Genomic DNA, 17,978 nt, shown 5'->3' on the forward strand with positions numbered 1-17,978 from the left:
TAACACAAAACTTTCAAAAATTTTGTTTGGGCTTGTATTTATACTTGTATAGGTAGGTATCTCTATTTTGTTATATACATTAATAAATTTTACGTAATTTTGGATTTATGCCAACTAATTATTGAAAATTATTTGTTCAAAATTGCTTATATTATTAGAGAAAGATTTTTTAGTTCTCTCCTTACCTTTTGGATCATTCAATTTTGAATTTAATTTCAACTTAAGTTTTATTTTTATAATTTGGTATTTAAATTTTAATTGCATTTCAATTTATGTAAAAACTTAAGTTTTATTTTTATAATTTGATATTTAAATTTTAAGATTTACACTTTTAAAATATTGATTTTTCACCTATTTCTTAGTCACTTAAATAAAAGAATTATAGTCAATAAAATTTAACTGTTTTTTTCATACTACCCGTAAAATTATTTTTAAAATTTCATTTCATATTTAATTTAAATTAAATTACAAACCTTGACATCCAATATTTTAAAGTAAATATTTAGCAAAAAAAAAATTGAAATTCAAAAGTGTAAATTTTGATACCTATAAAGCTTAAATTTCAAAGCTAATATATATTATGAAGTTCATGAACTAACTAAAATTAAACTCATAAAAAAATTAAAAATGTAACGATTTTGAAACTCAAGAACTAGCTAGAATCAAAAACTCAAAATTGGCCCAAAAAAAAGTTATCATGTTCTTCTTTAACTTTGTTTTTTTCTGTTTTTTTTAGAATAGTAGTAGTAGTATTTAACAAAGTCCATATAGTAAAGTGGAAAATTAAATAAATCAATGAAAGTTACGTTATGGAGGGGTCCATAAAATTGAAAGTGATACATACATCAAAGTAAATATTAGTTTTTTACAAATGGAGAATTTTGTGGATATATAATTTTGATAGATTTCAATTACTTTTTCTATATTAAGAAATTAAGTATTAGATATTTTTTCATGATAAACAATCCAAATATTTATAACCAAATAGATTTTCTTTTCATAAAAACAGAAACAAATAAACTTACAACTGAATCTATTACAAAACAAAAATGGAATATTTATTATTATTATTATTTTCATTTTTTAGTTTACTAGTTTTTTTTTTTTTTTTTAATTTTAATTTGGTACAAAGAAAAGATAAGTCAATAACTCATAGTTGTGTTAATTCAATGCATAGTACTAACTCTAGATTTAGAGAGATTTGGTCAGAGTCTGACCACTTTAATGCTACATACTAAAATATTTTACTTAACCCGTAGTTTCTTTCATGTGAAATGTATTTTTAAATAATTAAATACCTTCATACAAACTTCATATGGTTTAATAGTTTCAAATGTATAAACAAATAGATTATATACCCTATAAGAATATAGTGTAAATTAAATAGAGACTCTCATAATGGTGTCTTAAAAAAAAGCTAAGAGGGTATATATATTTACATTGTTCCATAAGATATTATGAGAAGTACTTTCACTTTTTTTTCCTAAATAATTATTTGTATATATATCTAATTATTATTATTTTTTATTTATAACCTATGTCTTAGTCAATTAAGTTTATGTTAAAATAATTAACGTGATATATCTAAGCCTATTGATAATATGACATTATCTATACTTTTCTCTTTTAAACACAAATGTCTTTAAAGAAGTTTGTTTATCGATGGTAAAAATCGCACTATAAGCTTACTTAACAAAAGTTTATAACGTAAAATTAATAAATCGAAAAAAAGTGATAGATTTGATGAAGAAAGTATATCTTCCAAACATTATTTGGATAACATGTGTAGTTTTTTTTTATAAATAAAAATTAATATTTAATATATATGTGTGTGTTTATTTGACTCTTCTATATATGTGTGCTTTCCAATAACTTTCATGCATGTTCATAGAGACATTGTTGTTTCAAACGAAATTACTCTTTATCAAAATCAATTCATCATTAATATATGTATATATTTTTCAACAATAATAACAATAATAATAAAAACAATGCATTTATAGATCATATATCGTGATCAGGTTAATTATAGTTGAAATATAATTGAAATAATTAAGATGAAAATTAAAGAAGAATGGCATTGCATGGGGCTGACAAGGAGATGTCAAAGGGGCAATGGAAGGGAGAAATTAAACTTATAATTATTATAGGGTTTAATTTAGAGGTTGCTGGCAGGTTCTTATCAATGTCATGAAGTTAATAACTTGAAGTTGATGCAGATATAGCTAGGCTTACATAATATATGGTGTTGCTTTACCATTCAATTTACTGTTTTACCCTTTCCTAATTTGTAATACATTCTCATATTATCACTCCTACTTACCATTGATATAATATATTAATGGTGGAAGCTATACCACTATTACTTCCATCTTCTTCTTCTTTATAAGTTAATCTGTATGAGTTTAGTTATTGGACATTGTGTGTGAAAATAGGTGTATTTGTAAGGCAAATATCTCACACAAGTACTTTGTTATAGGATCCAACTAGCTAATATCTTCTTTGTAATGTTTTAAGTTAGTGTTTTAGCGATTGTGTTTGATGAGGATGAGTTTTTCTATATTAATTTATTAATTTTTCAATGTAAATATCTATTAATTAATTTTTACTAATTTTTCACTCATAAAATCAATTAAAATTTTGATGAATACAATATATACATATATATTACTTTCTTGAAAGTGTAGATTATTGGTCTGATAGTGAAATTGGACTTATTTGAATAATTAAGAAACAATCCTATTGAATGAAATTACCTTTCGTTTTTATTATGTCTACCTTGATTGATAACCGTACAAAATAATTAAAAAATTCAATCCTCAAGAATATTGCTATAAAATAATATGCATGATATATATTTAACATAATTAACTAATATAGTTGATCTTTCCATCAATGCATGGGGAGTATATATATTTTATTATTGGAGACGGTAGTTCGACAATTATTACCAAATTAAAAAACGATACCATGCCTAATTCGATCTTGAATCCAATCAAGAAATGACCATCAAAAGTCGGATTAAGCTACAATTATGATTGATATAAAGAACATTTTCAAGCAATGGATGCCGACCTTGATCTTTTTTCTTTTGAAATGTGTAGGAAGCATTTATGCAAATGGTTGAGTTGTGTGCTCCTAGTCTAAGATAGACGATTTTAAACCTATTACGTGTTAGATACGTCTAACTAACTAAGTTTATATTTATGCCTCTAATACACACATAACAATAATAATAATATATATATATAGTAGTAGAAAATTTATGTTGATTGATAACCGATCGTTGATTCAACCATATTTTATATATATTAACATCAATCTTATCAAAAAGAATTAATGTGTTTGAGAGAGACCATGCAATTTGAAGCCCATACAAACCTACTATTGTGTATTTACTAATAAATGAAGTGTGTTTTTTCCTTTTCTTTAGCTCTCAACAACACAAACTAACTAAGTTTGCTTACATTCATTTTCATTCATTAGTAACACATGCATGCAAGAGTCCTAAGAGAGAATAAATAAAAAAGAAGGTAGTTTTTTTCATTAAAATCAATACATGATTTTAAATTGAAAATTGGGAGGCAAAATACCCTTGATGGTGAAAGAAATTGAAGTTCTCTTCTCTCTTATCTCTATAAAGGAAAAAGGAGCAGAAGTGATATAATTGCAAACCTATTGCCAAATTTTCCAATAGAAATGAATCTAAAGTAAATTAAATGAAATATTATATATTTATAATTAAAAGAAGGTTTATTTATATTTATAAATTTCTGAAAAAAGTAAAATAAACATTTAACAAGTTGCCCTTCCCTATGCAATTGATTTAGTGCTACAAAATTAAATTTCGCATGTACCGTTGTGTTTAAATATTTTTGGGTGCGGTTGAAGGGGTTTTTAATTCTTGTTTAGCTGTTACTGTTTATTTATATATGGATACATATTTATTTAATTTTGGTCTTTTCTATTCAATTCTTAGCTCACCTTTTTCTTCTTCTTCTCTTTTACTATTTTACAAATCTATCCCTTTTCTTTTCTTTTTACTGCTCCCTCTCTTTTTCCACTCCAAATTACTACAGTAAACACTCTATTACTATCCATCGTTGTTTGTCATTAATGAACTATTTAAGACATTTATCCTAATTTGATTATGTTAATTTGTTGGTGTGTTGGGATTGGATTTTCAAGTGATTAAATTAAAAAATAAGTTCGTTGTTTTGAAGAAAAAAAATTATGTGTTTGACAACCATTTCTGTCAATTGTCGTCGGTCAACTTTACCCCAGTGTCTTTTCGTGGCCGTTGCCTATCAACTTTTGTTGGTCATTTTTTTATGATTGCTGTGAGCTTATTTTTGTCAATTGTTTTATGGTAACCGTAATCGGTCAACTTTTATCAAATTTTTTTCTAGGACTATTATCGACCAATTGCCAACAACCATTTTTTTTCATAATTGTCATTGTTTGACTTCTAATGACCACTGCCACCAACCTCTAATTATCATTTTACAGTGATTGTCCTCGACCACCTCAAACCACAATCTTTGATGATGGTCGTCAAACTTCTATCAAAATCTCCCCAAACAAACTCTACATACGTATATATAATCTTTTACTATATTACAAATCTAACGAGTTTTTACCTTAAAAAAATGAGAATACACTATTTAAGAAAACAATTTTTTTTTTCTCTTAGTCATTTCAAACACGTCCTAAATTTAACTTAATTTATTAGCCGGTTGAGTGCATCTATGGCATATGTGTGAGTCTCATGTGTGCCACTTCCTTTAGAGAAATGAAATATAACATAAGTTAAATAAGTATTTTCTGATGACGTGACACATTTGTTTAAATATAATACGAAAGTTAACAATTCACATTGGACCGAAAGCATGAATTCGTCCATTAATTTGGCACAACGTTGTAATTTTATTTGTGTGAAAGAGTCTCCCATAATGAAACATCAATTTGTACAACATTATATTCTAAAATACCTAACTACTGCCTCCATAATACTTCCACAGTTTGGCACCAAAAATTAAATCATCACTATTATATGCTTAATATTTATTAATTACTCCGTTAATATCATTAATTATCACATTTAAAAGTTCTTAATTCAAAATTTATTGAGTACAACTTTGAATTCAAAATTTATAATAATCAAATTTAAGTTAAATTAAAAAACTTTGATTTTTTTTTAATATTTAAAAGATACTATTATATTAATATTATTTTGAATATTTCACTCTAAATTCAAAATTTAAAAAGATTCGTGTAGTTTTAACGTTCATGAAAATTTATTGGCAACCTTGTTTAAAGAATTACCAATAAAGCTTGAAGTGTTTCTCATATATATAATATAATTGATAGAGAAAAAAATACCTTTTAAAAAAAATATATATATATATTTTGAACCTGATTAAAGTATTAGTATATATAATTTATCCATCAATTTGCATTAAAATATTTGATATTGAGGGATGTTTTGGTATCTCTCTAAATATGTGATCTCACTCTACTCTAACATGGAACATGGAGTGGACTACCTTAATTAATGTTGAATTAAATACAAGAAAGGGCAAAGCCATAGACTTTAATTTATTTGTGTGTTGTTTATTTATTTTTGTATTATTATTCAAAATAATAATAAAAATTTATAATTGTAAAATAAAATTTCTCCCCCACACACAAACAATAAATTACCATTACATTACCTCACCCTCATTTTCAACTCATTTTCAACAAAAGTTCATAAATTATAATTATTTCCCCTCCCCCTCTTCTCTAAAATTAAATAAGGCCTAAAAAGCAAACAAACCCCCACTTCAATTTCTTCCCCTTATAAATAATCCCTTCTTACACTCCCCAATTCCCCTGCACTCTCAACTCTGTTCCCTAAACTTCTTCTCTCTTTTAACTTCTTCTTCTTCTTCTTCTTCTTCTTCTCTCTTTCCCTAATTTTTCAGGTGAATTTCATTTCAATTCTTTTTCCCTTTATTATTTTCATGTTAAAGATTCAAATTCTAACAAAAAAAAGAAAAACCCATCTTGATTTTTATGCAGATAATTGTTATTAAAACACAGAAGATGAATAGAAGAAACAGTGGAGGAGGAGGTGCAGCAACGCCAAAGCTTGAGCTGAAATTGAACTTATCGCCGCCGAGAGCGAACAGGGGAGTGGAATCACCAAGCCGGTCTGCGACGGTGTCGCCGACGTCGCCGCCGAGTTCGTGTGTGTCGTCGGAAGAGGAGATGAGATATTCGAACAGCCCTGAAACGACGTCGATGATGCTGGTGGGATGTCCACGTTGTTTGATGTACGTTATGTTATCGGAAGAGGATCCGAAATGTCCGAAATGCAAAAGCACTGTTCTTCTTGACGTTCTTCATGATAACGCCGCCGTCAAAACTAGAAAAAACTAAAGACTAAAAAGAAAAAAGAAAAAAAAAAACTACAACAGAGACAGAGAAGATGAACAAGTTCTAGAGAGAGTTTTTTTTTTTTGAGGAATTTTTATGAAGGTAGCTTAGTTTGTTTACTGTGTTGATAGGAAATTAGAAGTGTAGAAGGATTTAGAGAGAGATATGAAGAAGTTTTTCTTTCTTTTCTTTTGTTTATTTGGTGGGGTTAAAGAAAAATATTTAGGTTTAAGATATTTTTTTCTCTCCCTTGTTTTAGTACAAGGACTATGTAACCAGCGTTTAACTACAAGTGCCCAAATGTTTTATGTTTCTTTCTCTTTCTCTTCCTCTTTTTCTACTTTTGACTTTTATCCTTTTTTTTAAAAAAATTATTTTTAATTTGGATATGAAACTAAGTATGATTTTTTTAAAAAAAAGTTTTTAAACATTATGTGACAAAGAGGTGTAATTAATTAATATTAATTTGATAATATTATAGTGTAATTTTGAATGGTTAGCTCAACATTGAAATATTGCCCAAGTGTCATCGTTTTAAAATTATTATCTCCTCTAAAAATAAATTTAATTATGAAAATTATTTATCAATCAATATAAATACTAACAACAGATTTAATAAACTAATATTGGGCTTATTCTTACTTATTATAAACCAAAAGAAAGAAAACAGATAAATATATAAAAAAGAGTAGTTATTAAACACACTCTAAATAGTCCAAAATTTTCCTTTATTTAGTGTCACAGTTTTTATATTAACTTAAATAAAAATGTTAAGATTTAAAAAGAGTAATATTAGAAAGAAAAAAAACATAATGAACACAATCTAAAATTAAAAAGAGTGATTAATTAGTATTAAGTATAGAAATTAGGAGTGGTGATGGTGAAGGGGAGGGAAGAGTGGGAGTGGGGTCCAGTAATTGAAAGAGTTGGGAGTGGAGGGGGCCCAAATGGGATGAGGTGGCAGGGTAGGATTGGGTGATGGAGTAATTAATAAACAACGTAAAAGAAGGTAGGTGATTTAAACATTCCATTAAATCATGTGCAGTGCATGGATTCTTTTTGGGCCATAAAATTACACATAAATTTCCAACTAACTCTAAACTCTCATATATTTGATTTAATACACTACATTCAAAACACTAAATAAGATCAACATTTTTTTATTCTCCTATATTTCTTTTACCTTTTCAAATATTGTAGAATGGCTAAAACGTTTAACGTTCATTCCATAATTTATATTTGGTTTTTTAAGTTTTTTACTTAATTTTTAAAATAGTAATTAAATGAGTGGTTTATCTTAATTCGTGAAATTTTAGTATTTAAACTATTTTAATACTTAAGTTTTTTTTTTCTAATGAATTATTTACAAGGATTTACTCATCATGTAAACATATAAATTAGGTGTTAACAAATGAGGAGAGAAAAGTTAAAATGATTTCTTAATCCAGAGGTATTGATGAGGTAATCCAAAATTTGCACATCTTATTTTGAATGATTGATGAAAGGTATGTCAAAGAAAATTAAGAAATAGGTAGTAGATTTGATTATTACTTGAGAGAGGGAGAGAGAGAGATGGGGAGGGGATAGATAGTAAGTATTTTTATGTAGTGATGGATGAGAAAAAGTACGTATATAATTAAATGATGAAAAGTGGTTCGATAAAATTAAAGAAAAATGTAATGGGAGTGGGAGGGGATGGAAGAGGGAGTAATTAAATTGCATTAGATTGAAGAAGGGAGGCATTAAATTAAAGAAGAACATAAATGCAAGAGTAATTGAGGCGGTTGAGAATAATGAAACCAAAGCCTCCCTTAGAGAAGAAGAACAATATTAAGAAGAACAACAACAATAAGAAGAAGAAGAAGAAGAAGAAGAAGAAGAAGAAGAAGAAAGAGTGTATTACGTCAATATGATAAATACAAATTTAATTCTACTTTCTCTTCTTTCAATTCCTCCTTTACTATTTTTGTGAAACCTTTCTTCTTTTCTTTTCTTTTCTGTTCATTTTTTGTCATCAATATTAACAACACACAAACCCTCTCCTTTAATTTTCTTCCAACTACAATAATCTCTTTCACTTTCTTTCTTTCGATTGTTACAGTTTTAGGTTTTAATTTCTTTTTACAATTGACTTAATATAATTAATGATGAGTCATGTTCTCGAATAAGTTTTCTATTAGCTATTTTTGTAATGATTTGTGGTTGTATGAGATAATGTTTTTAGGGTATAGGTTTTGTTAGTTTGATTTTTTTTTTTTTTTTTTTTTTATGGGTATGTATAAGTATTTCTTATAAGAGTGTTTTCTTCTTCTTCTTAATTTTTATATTATTCTATGAGTGCTTTGTTTATTGAATTAGGTGTGATTTATGAGTTGGTTCTTAGGTAGTTCTAATGGATGAACCATTAATTGTATCACATGTTAGAATTTAATTTATACAGAGCTATATATATATGTATATTATATTTATTTTTATCACATTTAGTAAGGGATGTCATAATATGATCATTATTTTTAAAAGATTAATAAGATGAATCTACTAACAATGTCATAATGGAAAATAATGCAACAAATATATAAAGAAAATTATTTATGATCATAAAATGACACCAAAATACTTTTATTAATATATATCCTTTCACATGAGGTGAGAATATAAAGTAACTTAATATAACTTAGTAAAAATTTTAGTTTAAACATGTTGAACTTCTCTAGTTTAACTTTTTGTTGTATGTATAGTTAAATTGGGACAAAAATAAAAATGTAGAAATTTAAAAATAAATAATTCAAACGAAAACATATTAAAAATTTTATAAAACACTGAGAAAACGATAGCTCATTTCTATGTGTTTCACTTCCAAAACACTTATAAGTTCAATAACTCCAATTTAAATAACTTTTATTTATTTATTTACTTGTTTTTTTGATAAATTTTGTCAAATAAAATTTAATACGAAGATAAGAAACAAATATGTCTTATGTGATGATCAAACAACCAAAACTTCTATAGTTTTTGTAAGGATGATGCGGGTTTTTTTTTTGGTAGTATAAAGTGAAGCGTGATCAATTTTTCTAACTTTTTGGATGTATCACCGAATTTTTCCTTTTCTAGATCTTGCATATGATTCTTCCTCTCGTTATACATCTTTCTCACAAATTTTCCTTCTTACTTTCATTTTTGGGAAAATGACATTTCTTGGTCCAAAATGACAAGTGACTTATTTTTTTAAAAAGTAATTGCTAGTTGACGTTATAAAATTATCATTTTTTCTTCTTTAAAAATTAAAACACTTTCGTACACAAAAGTGACTAATTTTGCTCTTTTCTCTCTTGTTCTCCAACACCTATTTCTCGTTTTGTGACATTGTCGAATTTGTATTGTCAACGGAGAAAGAACATAGGAGGAAGAAGGTAAAAAAGAAATGAAAAAAAGAATGTATACAATGATGATGGAGAAAGAGAGAAAAATAAAGTAGGGATAAGTTGCTAAAATTACTCGAAGAAGACCTAAACAAGAGAGAATACAAATTGTAAGTTCTAGAAAGATTAAGACAAATTTTCATCTGTGATCTACAAAATAGATCATCCACACAACTCATTTTTGGGAAGAATAAAAATGTATAGAGCAACACTAACAAATTAAAACCTATTTTAAATAATAGAAGAAAAATAAACAGAAGATATCTTTCTCTAAGAAATACACATTCCAACCTTCTAACAACGAGAAAGATCCACGATAATCCAAAACCACTAAAACAGCCAATCTAGTTAGCGTGCGCAATCGAAAAGTTCAAAAGTAAATATCGAAGATGATAACATATTATCAAATAACGTCCTGATTTCGAAAAGATCACCTTACTGTTTGTAGCTCACTCATCATCCCTCGACAAAAGTGTGCAAAGAAAAAAATAATAATAAATGTGGTGAGCAGTGACAATTACTGAGACATAATTCAGAAACGGATAAAGATAAAATTAAACGAACAATGAAGTGTTTATGTAATAATAATTCTAACAAAACACTATAAATCATAAATCAAATTATTACAGTTTTCCCAATTTCTTCTCTTCTTCATCTTCCTTCTTAAAACCCCTGATCTCCATTGCTTATCAACGTCTTCTCCTTTTCCGTTTCAATCCATCTCTGATTCTAAATCCCCGCCGCTAATTCGGACCATGCCAACTCAATCCCTTTGGTTTTACAATCTGGAGTCTTCACTTCGAGCTGTTCCAATCCATCAGACCACCTGCCGTCTACTCGGTGATCCCCTCTATTTTTAATCCTTTAGACATTTAGTTTATATATAGAAGACTTTCATTTTAATGCTTCATTTTGTACGCACAAATCCGTTTTAGTTTATGAACTCATGATAGTCTGTTGATCGATTACTGATAGAAATTAGAATGTTGATAGGGTAGTGGAGGTTGTGAGATTATATGTAATATCGTGGTGTTGGATTTAATGTGCCATAGTTAGGTTAGGGCATTGGTTTTGTACCCTGGTTTCTTAAATTTAAAGTTTTACTAATTTTTTCCCTTTTTAAGTTATGATATGATATTTGGTTAGGTTAAGATGAGGAAAGCGATTATAGATTGGCCTAGTCGTAACAAGGAGACGAAGTCTCAATAAATGGCTAAGAGGTCATGAGTTAATGTACGGTAGCCATCTGTCATTAATTAATTTTCTATGGCTTTTCTTGACACCCAAATGTTACATGATCAAGTAAGTTGTCACTTGAAATTAGCTGAGGGGTGCATGTAACCTGACAAAAGTAAAGAGAATATAATGAGACACCAAATGTAACTATTTTGCAGTTTCAAGAAGGAATTACAATATTATTATTCTACTAATACCTCCAACGTATACCTTGCTAATATTCTCACAGAAAGCACTCGGGATTTTGGATTACAGTATGCTAAATTCTGGAGATTGACCTGATGCATCACAAGGCTGAATGGCAAAGTTTGGTGATAGGCCCTCAATTGCAAAAATTCATGAGTTTAAGCTTGTGAAGAAGGGACCTCTTGTATCCTTTTGGATTATTTCATCCATCAATGAAATCATTTCTTATAAAAAGAAAAAAAAAAAAAAACATGTGAAGAAGGGCATGACTGTGTGAAGTAGTTTGTGTTGTCAGAGTCGATCCTGTAAATTTTTGGTATTTAGGACGAGGCCCATGTAAGGGAGGGTTGGTATAGAGAAGCATTTGTGAGAGGAGCCAGGTTTTCTTTTTTCTGCATTTTTCAGCTTGTTTTTTTGGACAGGAAACAATTTCATTGATGGATGAAAGTCCAAAGGATATACAGGAACTCCCAATCATAGGTAACACAAAAAATGGATCCAATTTGCAACAAGAAAATCTATGCTGTAGTCTTTGAGAGGTAGGTAATCCTTACACCAGAAAAGAACAATAAAAAATCTCCTTTGATGTTTTTGCTCTATTGTTGACAATGCAATCATTCTGTTCTTCTCAAATCTCAGACAATACCACACAAATGATTTTGGTTCAAATGTAAGCTTTGTGGCCTTTTGTTGATTATCAAATTGTTGGCGTAGGCCTAACATTTAGGTCAATGCATTGGCTAACTCTCTTCTCAGAGTAAACTCCTAATTTTAACTGGATCTTGCCGTTTGATTACCTGTTAGCCCATTTAGTCATTCTGTCCTTCAATGTCTTACTCATGATGGTAGATACTGAATCTGTACGTAGTATATCTTTCAAGGCGGAAATTTAATGAACGTGGTTTGTAGATAAAGTTTCTTGCTATTGGTGTACAAAATTTGGATCTAGAGCGTTACTGGTAGAAAATAGAAGAATCAAACATCTGAGTTTTGTATTGCATCTTTCTTACAAACCCCTTAGTATGTTCTTAATGTATCTAGCATCTATTAGATAGAAGATTCAAACTCTTATATCCTAACAAGACTAATTGAACGTTTGGCATTAGGTATCCGCAATTACACAGCTTCTAATTCTTTTGGATTTCTACTGAATTTGAAACAACTTCCTCAGGAAACTAGGAGGACCTCCTGATTTTATATCACTAAATCCAATAGCTTTTATTTTTATTATTTATTTCTTAAATCCATTCTATCCTATCCCCACAAAATCCAAGGGAAGAATTAGAGCCTATAAGATTTTAACAATGTTTTAACGACTGATTTTTTACCCCCTGAGGGTCATTCCGGGGGAGCTGATTTTTGACTTGAGAAAAAAGTTAAAAGCCAATGGACTCTGTCATTGACAATAGTTGTGATCTTGAGAACGACCTTAGAATCTCTGTTCTAGAAGTTCCAATAGATGGAGGTGAGCCTTTTCTTTTAATAATGGATGATTTTACTTTTTGTGTCATTATGGATATTTTTCTATATAACTTGAGGCTTATGGCTCGTATGCTTCATCCCTTAGGAAGGAGAAATCTTGAGGCCAGCTTTAGTTTTAAAATGCTGGTTGTTAGTTAACATTATAACATTAAACTATTTGGAATAATGAGGTCCATGGATGAAGTACAATGCCTAGAAGAAACCTCAATAAATGAAACTCTGGAATGAACTTCTCTCCTGAATTCTGATAGAATAGAACCCAGATGAACTAATAGAAAGGCTATTAGGGTAGAATTCGCAATACAATTATGGTTTTGATTGTATATTAGTAATTAGCTAAAGGAAGTTGTAGGGTGAAGGGGAAAGTGTAGTTGGTTCAATACTTGAGTGATCCAAGGCCAAGTGGCCTCATATACATGGGGGAGTGATATTGTATTCCATTATATTTTTATATTTTAACACATTTCGGTTCTTTCAATTCTAGAATATTTGCTCCCCAGATAAGTGATTGGATAATATTATTTAGTGAAGTGAGGGGGGAAAACAAAATCACCTCACCACAATAAAATTAAGCTCATTTTCTCGGACCCAAGACTCTCATAGGTGCACAGTATTTTTTCTCTTTATTTTAATTTAATTTGTAGACCATGCAATTTTAGTAATAAGAACCAGAAGAGATTTGGATAAATTGAGGAATCTAATCATACTAGAGTTCCTAAAGACTAAAACCGTGTTTGATAACGACTTTGGTTCAGTTTAATGTTTTTGAAATTCAAGGTTTTCTCATCATTTCTTTATTGGAAAATTAATTTTTAGATTCTACTTTTTGTAGTTCTTAAAACATGACTTTAATTTTGAAAACATTTGACGGTAAATAACAAAACAAAGAAACTCATAAGTAGAGGTAGTATCTATTTGCTAAATTTTTTAAAACAAAAAATAAAATGGGTTCTAATTGCAATCATTTTTTTCAGAACACCAAGCACAGGAACTTACTGTTGGAAGTGATCTGTAAATTGATTGTACTCTGATATACTGGTAACTCTGAAGTCCTTTGAGTTGAGTTCATATAATTGTGACTTAGGGCCAGAAATGCAAACTAGTTTTTTGTGATACGTTTAGAAATTTTTTGATGACTCTGCAGTGCAGTCCTCGTTTTCTGGTTTATGGAAGTCTACATAGGGATACTGAATATAGCCTTTCTTATTTTTCAGCACCCTTCTAAGCAATTGAGGTTATTTGAAAGATCGTTTCTATTTTGGAATAGTATTTAACAGGCAGATTTGATGCAGGAAAATCCGTTCTGCTCTACTCCCAGATGGTATTACAAGAAAGGGCAGACCTGAATCACCTCTTCCTCAGCTCTATTTTTTTAGAAAAATATTTTTTTTGGTTAAGTCGTCGTTTTTGAACTATGGTTTTTTTCTTCTTATTTTAGTGTCTTTGTCAGTTCAAATGTCTAAATTTAGTTTATGTACTTTTGATAAATCTTAAACTTAGTCTATACTACTAGTTTATTGTTAAATATTTTTCCAAAGTAAAAAGTCTATTAGTCTCCAATCTATAAAGTTTAGAAACTTTCTCACATCATGTTTCTTTTCCTTTCTCTTCTATGAACATTATTGTTATTAAGCAAATTTCAATTAAAATTAGCTTCAAACTATCATTAAGCTCCAATTTAAGATTTATAGAAAGTACAAAACTAAATTTACATCTAAGAGGACAAAGTAGAGGGCCTAAATGGTATGTTAACCCCACCCTCTCTCTATATATATTTTGTTTCTTTGCAACTAATCGTCGGAGGAGCTTTTTGTTCTATCTGGTGCCTAGAGGAATCCCTTTGTATTGAGATTAATGGTAGTTGGAGAAGTTTTTGTGTTCCTGGTAGCATTCCCATGTCTTGATTTTTATGCCTTTAGTTCTCTTATATCTTTCTTCTTTTAATGAGAGAGTTCTTATCTAATAGAAAGAAAAGAATGTGATCTTTCGTCTGATATCCAGAGACATTCACCCAGTTCTCTAATTGATATTTGGATTGTGGATGGTAATTATGTACATTACTGCTACCTAAATATCGTTTCAGCCTTCTGTTCCAATTGTGTTTTATGACATTCTAAACTCTAAAGCTTATTGTGCCTTTATAATATAATCATTATTGAATGGTGTTGTTTTGTAGAGCCTTTCTGTCTTCATCATGATTGTTATTTCACAGGTCCCTTCCTTTGTGTCAGTCAGTTCTCTTTAACGCAGTGTGCTCATAATTGACATATATTTCTTTCCCTCACGTCAAAGGTTCAAATTTCCATGTTCCCACCTTTGTTAAACTGCATATACATATACATAATTCTTGCCAATATTTTATGCAATATGAATGTGATTCAGGTATACTAGTCCAAAGTAAGAGAATGACACCATTCTTTATAGGTTATTGGTCTGCATGTCCATATGTAATGTGAAAAAAACAATTAGTTTAGTTGCATGTAATTGAAGAAAAAAAAAAAAAAAGAATCTTACATCTTTGTTGAAGCCGAAGGTATATATGTTTTAATCCATAGTTACATAAAATTCTGTCTTATTTTCTTTCCCATCTCAGTAGAAAGAAACTATACCAAATAATATAATACAATGCATAAATTACATAGAACTGGTGGACACTTGTTACGATTCTTTTTTTAATTTAAAATTTTATTTGTCACAATTATTTATGTGTATATTTTAGGTGCAAATACAAGCTACACCCATCAATGCAACTCCTTTAGTCCACAAGAAAAAAGAGAGTAAAGATTGTATATTATTTGAAAAGAAATTTTGTCATGCATGAACTTATAATTGTACATTGGTGGTTGTAGGTTGCACAAAGATATGGTGCAATTAGAAATAAACCCAATATTTTTCTATATACATATATAAAGTGAATTATTTTGTTGTTTCTTGTTATGAATACAAGGTCAGATATGAATGTGTCACTTATGTATAGGGTCCTACATTTCATGATAAGCATAAAGTGAGTTGTTATTGGTCCTACCCTAGTTTCTTTGATTGCTCTCACTACTTCAATCCTCCATTATTAGAAAATATATATCACAAATACTACTGAGATGATTTATCTTTTGCCTCTAATCCATCACATACACGACCTGATCAGGTTCCTTAATTTTGATTTTTCTTTGTGCCTTGTGTTAATTAATTGAACTTAATCTTAAACTCGAATGAACGGTGAAACTGTTCTATATATACTCTATATACACCATGTTTAGATTGAAATTTTGCTCCTTATAAGTCGGGTTTGTTTAGAACAAGATTTTTCAAGTTTCACACTTAGATCTATACATATTTTTTTAAATATTAAATTGTAATTTGAACAACATGTATCAATCAATGGTAGCTACATTATGATGATCACTAATCAATTATTAGTAGTTATGTTGTGCCCTTCATCTTATCATCCCACTTGTCTATCCATTATATAAAGTGTTTAAACTTAAATAATTGTGCTAATCGTGAGGTTAGTTCAATGAAAATTGACATTATCCCCTCCAATTTCATTTTTTTTTTTGTTTCTTAATTCAACCGTAATTGACACGATCTTCTCCTATCTTTATTTCATAGGTTGTGGTACTAAAAAAGAAAAAAAAGAAAAATTGGAAGAATATCATTGGTACTTAAATAATAGCACAATTATATTATCTGCCTCTATAGTTTTAATTTTGGGTATCTCTCCTCCTCCTCCCTACAATAATTAGCAGAGAACCCTAAAAAAAATCTACATTTGAGCAATTATCAGAATTTATACTATTCAATTATTTCAATTATTTAGTTTTCATTTTAATCACGTATAATTTTACATTTATTAAAAATTTAGGTGTCACAAGTCACAATAACATATTCCAGCTAAATATCTTTCAGTGCTATATCTCAATTGTTACTATTATTTCTTAAAATAATTTCATAAAGATCTTCTTCTCTCCAAATCTATCTCAAATAACTCCTTATTCATGAAAAAAGTTGTTTTTTTAAGAACCTACTTTCTTTTTTGTTTTGTGTATTTATGGAAAAAAATAGTGTAGAAAAATAGAATTTCTATAAACATAAACCCTATACATTAGGATATTTTTAATTATATCCAATTTTTTTAAAAAGAATAATGGTAAGTATCTGTTTATGTGTGTGTTTCAAAATTCCCAAAATAATAATAATAATAAAAAAAAGAATAGGGAGAAAGCAAAAGAAAAGTGGAAAATGAAAGGGAAAAAGAGTGGGACATGAAGGCATGCTGTGAAGTTTTGTTTGGTTGCTATATGCAAATGGGAAAGTTAAAAGCCAATTGCAGTTTGTGACCTTATAAACATCCATGTGCTTCTTTGGACCACCTTTCTCATCCGATCCTCTCTCTTACACTAATTTTATTTGGTCCCCTAAACCCTACTTTCCCCCTCTTTCTTTTCTTCTCCCCTTCCTTAACTTCACACCCACACCCACACCCACACCCGACTCCTTCTCGCTTTGCCTCTTATTAACCTTCGGACAATATAGCTCCAATTCAAACCACAACTAGCTAGTTTTACGTTATATATATGTTGGGGTTTACCAAAATATTAAAACTTCGGTTGTCCTACCTTCTAAAAGATTTTAAAAAGTTATGAGAGTTTTAATTTAGGCACAATAAAAAGAGTTTATGCCTTTGATTTTCGGTTGATCGTGTGAGTGGTGTAATGCTCCGAGCGAGTGCTCTTCTGTCTGGGGTCGATGAGAGATTTTTGTATCATTAGAATTAAATAATCGTTTTTCACATTATGCATATTTTCTAGTCTATTGTTTTTTTTGTCTTTGGTTTGGTGTTTTTGCATATTAATTAATTTTCACGTGCTCTTAATTTCTTTCTTGTTTTTCTTTTAATTATTCCTACTACCATAATGAGCAATTTTTCCTAACAACATGAATATTTAAATTTTAAAGGATTTGAACCTAATTATATATTTAAGGATTATCTCCATACTCAAAATATCCAAATCAACCTACTTAGTTTAGACTATTAACTTAACTTATTTGTTATATATATATAGATTATGATAAATGGTAATAGTCTTATCTCTCAATCGTTAGGAACAAATAACGTTTATCGTTGGAATCAAATCATAAGAAGAGAGTTTGAGTTCTATATATGAATATAGTATCTATTCATAGTTAAAGTATCATAGTTTTGGTCTCTATGCTTTGAAGTTTGTTTATTAAGTC

The 17,978-nt window shown here is 29.0% G+C and overlaps 1 protein-coding gene and 1 long non-coding RNA gene across 7 annotated transcripts; both read left to right on the forward strand.

Annotated features, from left to right (window-relative positions):
• The first annotated feature begins 5,876 nt into the window (after window positions 1–5,876).
• On the forward strand, window positions 5,877–6,739 carry LOC101217127. Its single transcript, XM_004143290.3, has 2 exons — window positions 5,877–5,966; window positions 6,064–6,739. Exon 2 carries the CDS (start codon window positions 6,088–6,090, stop codon window positions 6,421–6,423), a length of 336 nt encoding a protein of 111 aa, XP_004143338.1. The 5' UTR covers window positions 5,877–5,966; window positions 6,064–6,087; the 3' UTR covers window positions 6,424–6,739.
• A 3,693-nt stretch (window positions 6,740–10,432) lies between these two features.
• On the forward strand, window positions 10,433–14,918 carry LOC105435889. 6 transcript variants are annotated; one of them, XR_004217882.1, is made up of 4 exons: window positions 10,442–10,679; window positions 11,305–12,018; window positions 13,718–13,781; window positions 14,036–14,918. It is a non-coding gene; the product is annotated as an uncharacterized LOC105435889 (long non-coding RNA). The 6 variants fall into 6 exon arrangements; XR_969850.2 differs by having other exon boundaries at window positions 10,445–10,679; window positions 11,305–11,800; XR_004217879.1 differs by having other exon boundaries at window positions 10,433–10,679; window positions 11,305–13,781.
• Window positions 14,919–17,978: the final 3,060 nt, after the last annotated feature.

The sequence above is a fragment of the Cucumis sativus genome, chromosome 6 (genome assembly GCF_000004075.3).
Source record: "Cucumis sativus cultivar 9930 chromosome 6, Cucumber_9930_V3, whole genome shotgun sequence".
Taxonomy (NCBI): Eukaryota; Viridiplantae; Streptophyta; class Magnoliopsida; order Cucurbitales; family Cucurbitaceae; genus Cucumis; species Cucumis sativus.

Excerpts from the sequence above, each read along its gene's own strand:
- LOC101217127 (XM_004143290.3), top strand. The coding sequence starts at position 6,088 with ATGAATAGAAGAAACAGTGGAGGAGGAGGTGCAGCAACGCCAAAGCTT.